This window comes from Lissotriton vulgaris, chromosome 7, assembly GCF_964263255.1.
Source record: "Lissotriton vulgaris chromosome 7, aLisVul1.2, whole genome shotgun sequence".
Taxonomy (NCBI): Eukaryota; Metazoa; Chordata; class Amphibia; order Caudata; family Salamandridae; genus Lissotriton; species Lissotriton vulgaris.
The window spans coordinates 1,206,794,647-1,206,810,017 of NC_141695.1; the positions used below are offsets into that span (position 1 = coordinate 1,206,794,647).

At 43.9% G+C, this 15,371-nt stretch overlaps 1 protein-coding gene across 2 annotated transcripts in view; it reads left to right on the forward strand.

Moving 5' to 3' along the window:
- Positions 1 to 15,371, forward strand: part of LOC147703193 (dynein regulatory complex subunit 11-like) — a 404,962-nt gene that overhangs the window by 190,984 nt on the left and 198,607 nt on the right. For both annotated transcript variants that reach the window (XM_086931729.1, XM_086931728.1), the window contains exon 7: positions 12,730 to 12,814. In XM_086931729.1, coding sequence (XP_086787855.1) covers positions 12,730 to 12,814 — 85 coding nt within the window. The remainder of the gene's footprint in view (positions 1 to 12,729; positions 12,815 to 15,371) is intronic.

The following is a 15,371-nucleotide window of genomic DNA, read 5'->3' on the forward strand; positions in this document are numbered from 1 at the left end:
CCACCGGATCAGTGGGATCTCTGGCTTCCAACCAGGCCTGCAACGCTTTGAGATAGGTTTCCTTAGCTTTGAGACCTTTGGTCGGAACTTTAAACATCTTGCAAAAGGATTTCAACTCCTCCAATCTGTAGACGTTCAACTTCGCTCTGTCGAATTCCTCCTCCTCAACAACAACAGGGGTAGTGACTCCGTTGTCACTCATGGTCAAAACTGGCAGTGTTCAAAAAATCAAGTTTCAGAAAAGCGGAAAACCAAAAATAGGATCCTTCCAAATTAGATTGTGACTGCGTTATGGTCTGCTTTCACTATGTAGCGCACACTAATCACTGCACATGGGTCATAAATGCAAGGCCCAAATCCTCACCGCTGCATCCAATGTTAGAACCGGCTGTCTCTAGTTGGCAGAGGTATACACTTCTGACAAATAGGGACACACCTTTTCTAGTCAGGGCAAGGGGATCACACCCTTCGATAACCCCTGCTCACCCCCTTGGTAGCTTGGCAGAGCAGACAGGCTTATCTCAGAGGCTGTGTGTTAAGCAATTATGACCACATACAGGAATAAAGTGAATACACTACGAATGGACACGACACCGTAGTATTATAAAAATAGGTATTTTTATATAAGGCTTAGCACAAGACCAAATAACAACAAAAATGTACACAATCGTAATAAATACTCTGGGAAGGAAAAAGGGATAGTTCAAAGGTAGGTTCTTCTTTAGCACAAAAGTCTTTAGTATCAAGCAAATCTTCTTCTTGGCAATACGGTTCTTAGCACAGGGTAACCCACACGGGGGCTACACGACGTCGAGGCAAAGTTAATCCAAAGGTTCGGCGTCGACCGCGAGGAGCGCTACGCCGAGCCCAGAGTCACACGGACCCCCAACAACACAGTACCTTTAGGAAAATGAAGCACACGATGATCAGCGGCGTCGAGCAATCCGGCGTCGCGTCTTCGGTGTCGATCAGGCCTCAGCAGGCGTCGTCGATGATGCGGTTGCACAGAGTGAGCAGCGCTCACGGCGTCGAGAGGGCACTCAGTTGATGCGATCAGCAGCGGTGCAGACACGAGGTCCTCTGGAGCTAGAGCCGTACTCCCACTCACTGGCGTTGCTGCTGGCGTCGGTCGGGCCCGGCGGCCAGTCGTCGAGGAAGCGGGACACTGGGGCCGTTACCCACTGCGTCGAGCTGGATTCGGCGACGTCCGTCGGCGTCGAGATTGCTGGTTCTTTCAGAGGTGCTGGATTCACGCTTCCAGCGAATAGCACTTTAGCAGATGAAGTCCTTTAGCCCTGTGACTTCAGCAGGAGACTGGCACTCTTCCAGTCCTTGGAGATTTTCTTAGCAAGCGTGAGAGTACACACCTAGTTCCTCTCTCCTGGTTCCTTGGCAAAAATAAAGAAGCACTGCAGGATTCCCCCAACAACAGCACACTGGCAGAAGGGGTAGGCAGTCCTTAGATCAGCAGGCCTCTTGTCCTTGGTTACAGGGTTCCTTGTCAGAAGTGATCTGATTTCTGGGTTCAGGGGTCCTTCTCTTATACCCCTTTCCGGCTTTGATCCCTTTGTCCATGCCGGGGATTTCCCAACATCCTGGGTCTGTTGTGGGTGGAGCCAGGCAGAAGCACCTGGCCTATTCATTGCGCAGGGCTGGGTCCTCAGACGCCCAGCAGGAGGTGGAGCCAGCATTGACACTGGCAGGAGCAGAGCTATCGGCCTCCTGGCAGGAGGTGGGGCTAGGATCGTCCATGGCAGGCACAGAGCCATCAGCCGCTTGGCAGGAGGTGGAGCCAGCATTGTACCAGGCAGGGCAGGCTATCAACAACTACTCTCCCCCTACTCTCAACGCAATTGTCCCACTCATCCCACACTGACTCATCCAGACCTGTGGAGCCACCCAGCTCCTGTCACACACACGCAAGACCAGCAGAAACCAGATATGGTTAGACAAGAAAATAGACACTTTCTAAAAGTGCTATTTTCAAACCCAGAGTCCAAAAACCATCCATACCAACGGATGCGTAATTAAACCCTGAGTTCAGGGATACCAAACTCGACATTGCACCATGCTCCCCGAGCCAGCTAGGATCATAGCGTTAATAATCCCGGCGGCCCATTCTACCCAACGGAGAGCAGGCTACCTCGCAATAGTGAAGAACGAACATGGCTGTAATTCACTATTAGGACATGCCAACTTGGTCAGGCCTTATACTTACAATGCTCCCTGCCCGTGGGCCTACCATAGGGGTGACTAACATGAAGTCAAGGGAAGGTTTGAGGGGCTGGCAAGTAGGTATACTTGCGCAGCCTGCGTGACAGCACTAGGCTGCACGTGGGTCTCGCAATGACCGACCCGTAGACATTCTTTTACGAGGCCGCTCCTGTGGGTGGCACAACACGTGCTGCAAGCCCACGAGCGGCATTTGTATTTACAAGCCCCGGCACTCCTGGTGCACTAGACTAGGGACTGACAGTAAACCAAATAAGCCAAAGATGGATACAATAGATACATCAATTTTACATAGGGAGCACTTGCGCTGTGGCACTGATCAGCAGTGACACCGCGCCCAAAGCATATACCAGCAAAACATCGAAAAACAGTGGAGGCAAACAGAAAAAATGGAGGAGAGACTCAAGCCAATGATGTCAGGTCTAACAGGAGTCAAAACAGAAAAGCACAGGTAAGATTTCTCCGGCGCAAATGTGAGCTGGCTGTTTCTCGATTCTTCGATACCCTGAACCACTCGTGAACTAATTGTGACCCATTCGATCCCCACAGGGAAACCACTCCGCCTGCTTTCATCTCTCTCTACCGGAGCGAATTACACGCTATTTTTCAAGTAAGCCGTTTATATTCGTTATTGCTTTCATGCCTGACATACCAGGTATCGTCCCCGAGTCTGACACATGCTCCTTGTATTACACAGAGTTCACACCCCATAAAAAGACACGTTACGAAGGAAAACATGTGAGTACCTTGCTGGATGGTGTACGTTGTAGCGAGTTCCTTGACCCTGAGGAAGAGTAAATAGATATAGTATTGAGTTGGGTTGTTGTTTTGTCTGTTTCAGATCCCCTGACTTAAGAAAAACAAGCACCAGTGAGGTAGGATTAGTTCTTCCCCCCTTTATTATGAAGTGACACAGCTTTGGTCGTCTCTTTAGACTGACTTTTGTCTGTCTTCTCATTTACAGCTACGTGGTCCTGAAGAGAATTCCCTTGAAGAAAGGGTTTTCGAAACGCGTAGACCATTTTTTTACAACACTAGGACGTTCTTAAAAACATCAAAGTCTTTAAAATAATTGATTTGATTTCCTGTGTTGTTTTTTGTAATTTCTTTTGTAAATAGCTTATGTTGAAAATCGATGTCAATTGATTCTATGTTTGTTATGTGTATGCATGGTTGAATGTTTGTATTGAGTGCTATAAGTGTCGTCGTGAATAAATGTGGAGTAAAATAAGCAATGTACATAAATATGTGAATTTTCTACGAAATATGTTTTGACTCAAAGAATTAAAATAAAAATAATTGATTTATTCTGGACGAAATAGTTGGTCTTAAGATTTACTGTTTAATTGAGCAGGTCGTGCGGTCACTTCCAGGCCCCCATAGTAAGTAATTGGCAATATTGGTGCTTGTTTTGGTTGTTGGATTTATTGAGGCTTGTCCTTATTGCCTGTTAGCCCAGACCCAGTTTTGGTTACGGTATCATAGTACATTGGCAGGACATGGACTTGGCGGGCTCTAACAGCCCTTTTCCCCAGTGTGCCTGCATAGCTCTGGTCACAGCAGCGTGCATCATGTAGTCTCCCCTCGGGAGATCAAATCGATCATGCAAGATCTGGTATGGAAGTAGTGCCCCGTCTTCATACAGGTCTCCCAGCATTTGTAGCCCTGCATCTTCCCACCCCTGCAATCGCGACCAGTCACCGCCGTGTGGGAGTGCTGTCACCATTCCCAGCGGTATCTCTGGTGCATACATACGCCGCACTCCTGCTCTTCGCCGTGCTCGATTCCAACAGAGCCTAAACGTCTGCTCTTCTAGGGATAAATCTTTAAGGATGAGCTTCTGCTGCAGAGTGATGTATACGAGCACATGTCGGGGGGTACCTCCATCCCTCTCTTGCTCCGGGCCTCGGTACACCCTCGCCACCTCCTGTGTAAATACTTGTAATTGAGCCGCTAGGTAGTAGAACTCAAAATCCGGAACCGCCATGCTCCCCTCATCCTTTGGTCGGACCAACGTATCTAGCGCTATTCTACGTCTGCCCGTGCCCCACAGGAACGATATCAGCAATGATCGCAACTGCTGAAAAATAGAGCCGGGAATCCACACCGGCAGCGTACGGAAGTAGTAGAGGAGGCACGGTAGAGCTATCATTTTCACTAAGGAGATGCGGCCTGTTACCAAGAGCAGTAGAGTGGCCCAAAAGGACATACTTCCCTTCAATGCCCGGATACAACGGCCCACATTGCCCTCTTGCATATCTGCCGCCTTGTGGTACACATATACTCCTAAATATTTCAAACAAGTAGGTTCCCAGTTGAGTAGTGGGCGATTGGTAGGTCGCTTCTCTCCCTGCCGCAGTGGGAATAAGCAGGATTTAGACCAATTAACTTTTAGGCCTGATAGCTTACCAAAAAGTTCGAGAAGTCTTTCTGCGCCCTCCAGCGCCTCGCTTGCATCCTCTAGAAATAAGAGGTCGTCCGCGTACAGTGAGATAGCCTGCTGGTTCCCCCTGTAGACTAGGCCCTTGTAATAGCGTCCCGTCCGTGCTTCTGCCGCAAATGGCTCTATCGCTAATGCAAACAGCAGGGGGGATAGCGAGCACCCTTGCCTAGTATCGTGGCACACTTGGTACTGGTGCGATATGAGGGAGCCTATCCGGACTCGTGCCGTCACGGACGTGTACAGTACTTTGGTCCAACCTATATAATTATCACCAAGGCCGAAGCGCTTTATGACCCTGTAGAGATATCCCCATTCTGAACTGTCGAACGCCTTTTCGATATCAATTGATAATACTAAGGGCATTCGCGTCTCTGGCATTGGATCACCCTTTAGCCGGATCAGTCGGCGTACATTGATGGTAGTGTTCCGCGTGGGAATGAAGCCGGATTGATTGCTGTGAATCAACTCCGTCATGTGGCTCAACAGTCTAGTGGCCAATATTGTACTCAGGATTTTGTAGTCCGTTGTCAACATGGACAGTGGACGATAAGAGGCTAGTTTAGTGCTCTCCCTCCCCAGCTTCAGTAATGGGATCATTAAGGCTTCGCACATGGATTGAGGCAGCCTTCCCCTAGATTTAGCCTTGTTGTAAACCGCCCAGAGCCGCGGAGCTAGTTGCCCCAAGTATTTACTATAGAATTCTATGGGCAATCCGTCCAAGCCCGGGGTTTTGTTCCGAGCCATCTGCTTCACCGCGCTTCCTATCTCCCCTAGCGTAATATCCCTACCCAGGTCTTCTGACTGTTCCTGATCTAACTGCGGCAATTGCAGTCCCTCCAAAAAGGTGTCGATCTCACATTCTCGTCCTTCCAATCCGCTTTCGTAAAGCAATTCGTAATATAATCGGAAGCTGTCCAAAATTCCTGTTTGGGTGTTGCATATGTGGCCCCCGTCTTCTTCGATGGCCAAGATCGGGTGGCTACGCCTAGTTGGGTTAGCCAACCAAGCGAGCATCGTCCCTGCCTTGTCCCCCTCGGCGTGCGCCCTCGTCAAGTAAATTTTATGGTCAAAGCTCCGGAGCCGCTCCATTTCAACTGCCACTGCTTCCTTGGCCTCACTAACAACTTCCTGTAGCTCGGGATGATTAGGGCGCGCCAACTCAGCTTTCCGCAATGCCCCCTCCGCTTTTTCCAAATCGTCTGATTGCATTTTGCGGGCTCCTGCATATTTCCCGATACAGTGGCCTCTGATGACAAGCTTGAAGGCATTCCACTCCATCGCTCTGGAGGCCGTGGTGCCATTATTTTCCCCAAAGTATTGTGTGATTCTCTCCCCTAGCGCTTCCCTAAACAGTGGGTCATCTAGGGTGTCCGGGCGTAGTTGCCATGTTGGGACCCGTGAGGTCTCAGTCACCCAGTTTAGCGTCAACAATAGGGGATTATGGTCGGACAGCATGCGAGTTAAGTACTCAGCGTTTGTCACAGTGGAGATCACAAGCGAGGAGCACAAGAACACGTCCAGGCGGACATGGAGGTCATGCAGACTAGAGTAATACGAATAATCCCTCAAGATTGGGTGTCGCGCTCTCCAAGCGTCCACCAGCTCCCATATCTCCTGCCATTCGAGCCTACGCTTCGCTAGTCGATGCACTGGTGACGCTCCCAGGGGCGGGTGAGATCTGTCCAGAGCAGTGTCTGCCACTGAATTAAAATCTCCTCCCATGATTATAGGGCCTGCTAAGTAACTCGCCAGCGCGCCGGAAAGCTTCGTTAAGAAAGCCGATTGGTCAACATTGGGTGCGTACACGCTGCAAAGCACTATATCTCGGGCCTTAAGTTTCCCCTCCATGCCCACATATCTGCCCTATGGGTCTATTGTCTAGTCACTTGGAAGGGAACCCCCGCTCGGATCCAGATCAGCGCCCCTCTTGCGAATGCAGAGTATGTGGTGTTGAACAGTTGCCCTCTCCACCTTCGCTGTAGCGCAATACCCTCCTGTTTCGTCATCTAAAATCAGCCGAACTACAAATTCTGATGTACTCACCTGTTATCAGGAGAGACCTCAGTGCTGCATCTTTGAGCCTAGAACTGATCCTGAATAGTAATTCTAATCGTACTTACCAGTAACTTGAATTTCCTTCCGTAGGCTAACATTGACTGGTTTCACTTGGAAATTCTTCTAAGTGTGGAGTTTTTGAACTTTAAAAAATGTATCTAAAATCATTCGAACAACGAATTCCGATTTATTCACCTGTTATCAAGAGAGAACCCAGTACTGCATCTTTTAGCCCACAACAAAAGCACAATGTCCCTAGAGGAAACATTTGAAGAATATTACTTATTTCTCACAATGTCATATACATGAACATTTAGTCTGAATGGCCACAGGGAATAAATGTAGATATACCCGACTCTATCAAAACGGTATATTTTTTATTCCACTTGAAACATTAGTAACTTAGTATCTGGCAACAAACATACTACCAACAATATCACACATTATTTATTAGTAGTATATAAAACATCTTTCGCAACAGTTATGGATAATCAAGAAAACCATATAAATGAGAATTGAACACAACATATAGTCAAATTAACATCCAATATCTGTAATGAATATACGAAACGATGCTAGGCGTCGACGTTTCGGTCCCCCGTTGGTTTAACAAATCCCTGGGACCATCTTCAGGACAGAAAGTTGCACATATACATATGTCTTTTTAATCAGACACTGTAGAATGTGGGAACATGCCAGAAAAGTCATCTAAGATAAGCCACACAATCGCTTGTCAGAGCATAAGGAACGGCCTCACTAGGTCCGCAAGCACCCTTCTCTAAAAGTACGAGAGCATCTTATAGCCCAGCACTGACCCTGAAAAGTAATTCTAAGCGTACTTACCAGTAACTTGTATTTCTTTCCATAGGAATCTGTCTGGTTTTCACAAGAAAAGTTTCTAAGCGTCGATTTTCACAAACTACAAATATTCCTTAAAAATCGTCTGTATAACTTAACCGCATTCTTTAACTGTGTACAGAAGATGCACCATTGCTGGATTCAGGATCCACCACTGAGTAAGAAAAAGTAACGATAACACTACTTACTTGCTAACTGAATTTCATCCTATAGGATAACATTGGTGATTCTATGTGAAAAAGTTTCAAAGTGTCAACTTTTAAAATACAATAATATTCCATAAAAATCACTACTGTAACCAAAACTATTTTACTCAATTGTTTACAGGAGATGTCCCAGGACTGAATCTAGGATCCAGTCCTGTGGTTACAAAAGTAAGCCATAAAGTAACTAATTGCATTTAACTAGAAATTCCCTTTGAGGTCAATGTTGCATTGTGTTTGAAATTGTGTTGCCCATTGCAACAACTTTAACTAGTGTACTTAAAAGTCTATTGCCTATTTGCAAAGTACTTAAACTAAAGTAATTCGTTCTGAGAAAGTATATTTTGTAATGTAATGTATAATGTAAGTTAAAAAATTAAATATCTAAAAATAAATAGTTTAAAAAAGTGTTGTGAATCAGTATAAAAAATAAATATAACAATTAGTACATTTAAAAATTGTCATTTACAAAACCTTTGAAATTCACTGAAAAAAACATAGGTTTCAGATATGTTATAGTTAGGAATTAGCATTTAAAAAACCTTACAAATTCACTGAAAAAAATAGGTTTTAGTGGTGTTATAGTTAGCTGGACAATTCACTCGTAAAAAACCATTGAAATTCCTTCATTATAGTTAGTTCTGCTAACTATAACTCGCACGCCTGCAATGCACTGCTGCTAAAGTCACATATTACATCATTCATGACATGGTCAGTGACATCACTGATGACATCACTGATGACATCACTGATGACATCTCAAATGACTTCACTGATGACATCATCCAGTGAAAGTGGTTTGGTTCGTTATTTAAATATGTCTTTACATATAGCAATCTGCATTGAAGAATGAGTGGATACATAAATATAAATATCTGGATGGAGGATTTAGAAGCAGTGTGATTGACTGTTTACTTGACTAATTTATAGTGTCTCACTAAATACATTGGATAGTGACTAAACTGTGTGAATATCTGTATAACTTTGTCAGTAGATGCACCTTCTCCCATCAAGGTATGAGGGACATACACTTCTGCAAACATCACTTTGTAGGTGGGGTGTCATATTTTATATGATTGTGCTGCATTTCATATGTCAAGTCAAGTCATACTTTATTCGATTAATTAAAATCATAAAAGCAGTTCCATCACATATGTAAGAAAACAATTCATGTGTTAAAAGCAGTTATTACATTTAAATCAGATCAGTTTCATATATTTACATAGGATAGTACATTTCAACTTAAAAAGTAATTGATTGCAGTTAAAATCACATATTAAAAAACATTTAGCGTTGATTTTTTAGACTTAATACGCGTGGCAGCAACCAGAAAACTTGCGACCGCAAATATTACCCTGATACTGCTCAGAAGCTGTAGGAGTGCAGGCCGGAATTGTATAAAGCCTGCTTCTCTCAGAATAGGAACTAAAAACTGTTTCCTACGGTCCTCATAATGACCACAGAACATAATAAAGTGCATCAGTGTCTGTTCTGAAAAATTCCCAAAGCTACAGGGGATAGATGGATCTGGTTTCCCCCAAACCGGATAGTTCCCCAAGGAATACTGGATTATATTAAGTCTAAATCTCACAAGGAGGTTGCGATGGAACGGTCGGGTAACAATTTTCAGGTAGGGTTCCATTAAGGGAGTAGTCTGCAGTATGTAATTAGCTCTAATACCCAGTTTTTGTACCTCTACTGCCTCCCGTTCCTGCTCTGCTCAACCCAGAAAGTTTTCCTTGATCCATAGAACGTCACCCTTCTGAATCGAATTCGGGACAAAGTATAGGTCAGGCCTCCCCAGTTTGCAAAGAGTGTCCTTGATATATACCAACCATGATATTAACTTTATCCAGTGCCATGCAGTCTTTAAGTAAGAATAGAGTGGTTTAAACTAATTTCAGAGTTCAGCCAGGTCTTAGCCCAGCAAGTCAGTGGTGCCAGCTGTAACTGATCGCTGATAAAACCAAGGCCCAGCTCTGTGTGCACTGAAAGTACTGGGGTCGATTGGGGGACCACTAACAAAGATCTAAGGAATTTGTTTTCTACCACCTGGAGTTTACCTTGTGGTAAAAATCCCCACAGGGAAGCGCCATACTTTGCTATTGAAAGGCATTTTGACTTGTAAACTGTCAACAGGGCTTCTATTGGGCGCGATCCCAGACGTTTTGCAAAGCTCAATAAAGCTGAAGTCGATCTGGTGACAGCTATGCCTTTCGCGTTTAATTGGGGCCTCCAAGTGCCCCTTTCGTAAAAAATGACGCCCAAGTAAGTAAAGACCGGGACCCTGGAGATCTCTTCTCCATTGCACAAAAACGTTCTTATCTTGGCAGTTTTTGGGCGTTTCCCTGCCACCATCACGTGCGATTTTTTGTTGTTTATCTGTAAGTCCAAAGAGGACATAAATTCCCCAAAATCGTCCAGGAGTCTCTGCAGCCCTACCACCGTACGGGCCAGTAGTACTGCGTCGTCCGCGTAGAGGAATCCCCCTCGCGTGGGACGTCTGGTGTGGACCCCTTCAAGGATGATTCAAGGGAGTTTATATATAAGGTGAATAGGAGGGGTGCCAAGATGCACCCCTGCCTAACGCCTCGTTTAGATAAAAAAAACTGGTACTTCCTCCCTCTCTGTTAGTTCTAATCGAGGCTTGCAAGTCTTGGTGCAGGGCCGCTAAAAAATGTACCAGGGAAGGGTCTATCCCTATACTAGTTAAAATAGCCCAGAGCTTGGCACGGTTGACCAGCTCGAAGGCCGATGATAGGTCCATAAAGGCCATATATAACAAGCCCTCCTTAGCCAGAGTGTATTTGCTAATTAACATATGGAAGTTAAGGCATTGGTCGAGGGTACCCCTTTTGGCCCTGAACCCATATTGTAGTTCTCTTTCAAATGTTCTCTGAGTCTCTGCAGAATGACTCTGCCCAGGATTTTAACGGCAGAGTCAATCAGCGAGATCGGCCTGTAACAGGAAGGGTCACTTCTTGAGCCTTTTTTAAACACAGGTATTATAGAAGAAGTGGCCCATGACAAAGGGAACCCCGATGTAATATTGGGGTTAAAAACATAAGTAAGAGTCTTGGTCCAAAAATCCAAGGGGGTCCTATAAAGGTCTGCGGGCACACCATCTGGGCCTGGCGCCTTATTTTTCGTCATCTCCACAATGGCCCTCTGAACCTCAACCTCTTTAAAAGGCAAAAAGGGGACTGAGTGAATGTGTGCAGGACCCGTCTCTGGTTTATATTCCTCCTCACTGTTATATATTTTGCTGAAATGTGCAACCCATATCTCATCTGGGATCACAGAGTCCATGATCGAATTATTCATGCTAGCGAAGTAGGGATGGTTAATTACAGCCCAGAATTTGGAACTATCTCTAAGGACATCTATTGACATAAGGTTTTCCAATGCCTCATTTTTAATGCACTTTTTACGGTTGGCCATGGCAAATTTGTAATTTTTTCTTAGTAGAGCCACTAGCTCCCGATTTCTTGGTTTTTGTTTTAGTGCATATATTAGTTCTTTATGGGCTTTTGAGCAAGACTCATCAAACTACCTTGGTTGGTCTGTGCCGTCCCACTTCTTATTACACCAGGTCGTGTCTGACTTGTACACAGATATTAACGAAGGAATTAATGACCTCTTTACCGTCTGCCAAACTATCTAGACATATTTCCATGTCCTCTTTTACTTTGCTCTCTAGATCCTGCATAAAAGTGTCTGGGACCACCTTGGCCCAGTTAAGCCTCCTACCCTGGTCCTTAGGAATAAGTTTATCATAATTACATTCCAAACCCTCCTTCTGTTTGTCTATATCCCCCCCATAAGTAGAGACAAAACCAAGGGGTTGTGATCGCTAAAAGCCGAAACTACAACTTCAAAGGAGGAGACCACTTAAACTATGCCAGGGGAGACAAAGATGAAGTCAATTATTGTATCAGCCTCTCTACCTATAAAAGTCGGGGCCCTGTCCTCCCCCCAGGCTCCCTCAATTTCATACAGGTTAATATTGGCGAGTAAGTCTTCCAGCATTTCACCTTGAGGGGAATGTTCGAAGCGAGTGGAAATTGAGCCGGGGGGACCTGTGTGATGTTTTACCAGACAATCCCATCCACAGGGGTGTATGTTGAAGTCACCCATTAAAATAACTTCGAATAAAGCATTATGTGTTGACTTGTATTCTTCTAAAAAAGAGACCAGGGTGCTCAAATGTACATTCCATGTATCCTTCTCTGGGGCATCATAAAAGTTCAATATTTAAATTGTTGGATACTTAGGACGAGACCATTCTATTCCCTGAAGATTAGCTGAAGTATTCACCAGTTTACTAAATGAGCCTGGAAGTTTAAGTGATGTAAGGATACATAAGCCACCTTTAGGTCTCCCTCTCAGACCAGAGGTGGCCTTAACGGGGAAGCTACAGTATCCATCTAGGCAAAAATGATCACTTGTGTCCCAGGTCTCCTGTAAAGCAATTATATCATGCTGTGACACAAAATGTAACCATCTGTCATCCTTTACTTTCTTTCTCAGCCCTGCCACATTCCAGCTAATTATCTTGTAGGTGGAATGAGATATGGCCTGCCTATTCTGCTCAATATCAGCCGTGTCAATAGATAGTTGTCAATCATTAATGTCCAGACTCGACAGGGCCGAAAATCTGTTAGTCAGAGTTACTTCTGGACAATGTCCTGCAACAGTCTGGCAGGCCGTGGCCATTTTAGCTACCCTCAAGGAAGCCTGCTGAGATTGATATGAATTACGTTTAGTGCTTTTAACATTCATAGTGTTACATTGAATCTGTGGGGCTTTAAGCAAGCGTGGTTTGAGCATTTCATATGTGTATAAAGGAGAGGCCTCAGTTGCTTTTGGAATTCTGTTCTCTATAATGCCGAAGATATTCAGTGTTTCACATTGCTTCCATAATGTTTTTATTCTTAGTGACAATACTGGAAAATTCCCAGAGTACCCCACAGACGAGGATGGAGGATCCAGCATAATATTTGCAGAAAAATCCCCAGAGGAGGTATGGATGCGAGTCAACCTATTTCGTTTCAGGTGGACATTGTATATTACACAATATTGTCATCTTGATCATTAGGATGCTCGCCTGCCCACTGGTTATCCTTGACATGGAAGTCAGTAATCTTGACCGTAGCGCGTCAGTCAGTTTTATAAAATAAAGTTGTATTATTAGCATGCTTTACACTTGTCTATTCTCAAACATTGTATCTTCTGTAGGAATTACCTCTTTCCTAGTACCAGGGCATAATGATTCACTAGATGTGAGTTTACAGTGCATCTCAGGCTTGGAGACCAGTTAAAATTCAGTTAACATTTTTTTTTTATGGTGAAGGGTATTGAGGAAATAGAGGCCAGGCTGGATTTTGCTTTATTATTTTAGATTCTTATTTTTATGGCCTTTCAGATTGAGGGCCCTTGACAGGAGCTTTCATTAAAATCACAATTCTTAGTGCAGCATTACCACCTTGACATATAAAGAAAGGCCTGCATACCTCTCTTGTTCCCTGAGAAAGGTTTGAACTAGTGGATTACCACTGTGACAATATTTAGGAAGAAAGTCCATCTAATCTTACTACTCCTCCAAGATAAATCCATTTCTTTAGAGTATCTGAGTTTGTGTTTCAAGTCTTGTAAAGTAGACACATGGGATTGCCTTAGGGCATTTCTATGTATCAGACATAAATACCATTGAGAGAAGGTCCATACCAGTGCATGGTTCCGGAACATCCTTTGATTGAAATAGTGAATGAGAGACAGTATGGTGCCAAGTATACACAGTGTTCCTTTTGTGCCTTCATTGAGGACTAGTCCAGTGACAGGTTCTTCTGCAGGCAGGGTCTTCTTATACCCCTAACACTCCCTTGTAGTAATCATTTGACTGAGGACAATCTACCTAAAGCGTGTAACACAATTATGTCCAGCCGGTTTCAGAGCTTGATGGATTGGTGCTCTTAGTCCTTAATGGTGATGCCAATATGCAATAAACATGAAACTCAAAATGCAGGAATTAAAGTTAAAAGCATATTGATATCTTAAGGTCACACCAATTGAACTTGAGCTAACTAAAGATTAACTCTTATGTTTAGGCTCAGCACACATAGATGAATTAGTTATAGACACAAACATTTTATCATGGCTTTTTAAGAAATGCTATTATATCAAGTTTCTTCCTTCAATGATCCTACAATGTACTCTGTCTATCCCAGAAATGTGTACCACATGTAAAGGTTATGAATCCTGAGGAAGCCTTGGGCCTAAGCTAACTAGATGGGACCACCAATAATTATATAAACAAGAGTATCCAGTAGCTACAGTGAGAGCTTATTCACAACCGAGCCAGTGGAATCAATTCATAGGCTTGTGTGATTTATTTCACAATTTTTTTAAATATTCCATAAATTCATTAACATTCAAATCATGTCAACCATTAAGGGCAAAACAAAGTAATGACATTTTTCAACATATGAATTACATAAACAAATAACAAATTTAAACAATTATTTACAAATGTTCATAATGCATCAGCAATTTATGTACAGTTGAAGAAACAAAAAAGGGTAATCAAGGCACCAGTCCATAAATCAAAACACGCGCTAGTCAACAAGTTGACCTCGGACACTGTCATTCTGTACTATACAACAATGTAATCATTTGATATTTAAACGCTTGATGTAAAACGTGTTCGCGGTCGGTAAGACGGATTCCAGAGCACGTATTTCACCGTACTGAAATAGTGAGCTCAATTCGCCTGCGAAGCCTCTCCTAGAGATGCGCGCCCATTAACAAGTCTGCTGCCCTCTTTATAACCCATGTTTGAGTATTTACAACAGTTCAAACGTTCGATTAAAGCCTAGAAGTGATTGTGATAGTTAGTCCTTCAAGCATGCAATTTTTGCTCTTCAAAAAAGCAACCTGTGTATATATATTTTCGATTAAAAAAGACCACCTGATACCTCGATCCAACAGTTTCATTTCAGAACTATGTTAGACACATTCTGCGTTAGTTCAACCGTCATGTTGGAGGGTGGACTAACAGCGACCGTTGGCTTCCATCTGCATATTTAGGAACCGTAATTGACGCAGGCAAGTCTTTTTGATTACAAAAAACAAACTAGTGCGCTTCCTTTCACAATAAACACATCATTTACGAACATTCCTCTTCCCCAACAGGCCTTACTAATTAGTCCAGTACCAGCAATTTCTGAATATTATCGAGCAACCTCGACCATTTCAAACGTGGTACGCGTAACATTGGAGAATTAACACACCACTATCAGGTTGATAGGTGTTAGTAACCCATTCCTTATTTTTCTTTTATTTTCCTCAATAGACACCACCACGTCCAAGTCCTAATGAAAACCCCTTAATGGTGACGGAGTTAGAAACGCATTGACGACAACGTCTTGGAAAAGCTAACTTTGAGGGCTAAGGGAGAAGGTTTAATTAATTTCCCTCCCTAGTTACCCTAAACTTGACTCAAAGGATCCACAGAGCTGTGCATATAAGCAGGAGAAAGTGACCACAGCGTCTGGGAAAAGTTAACCTCGAGGGCTTAGGGA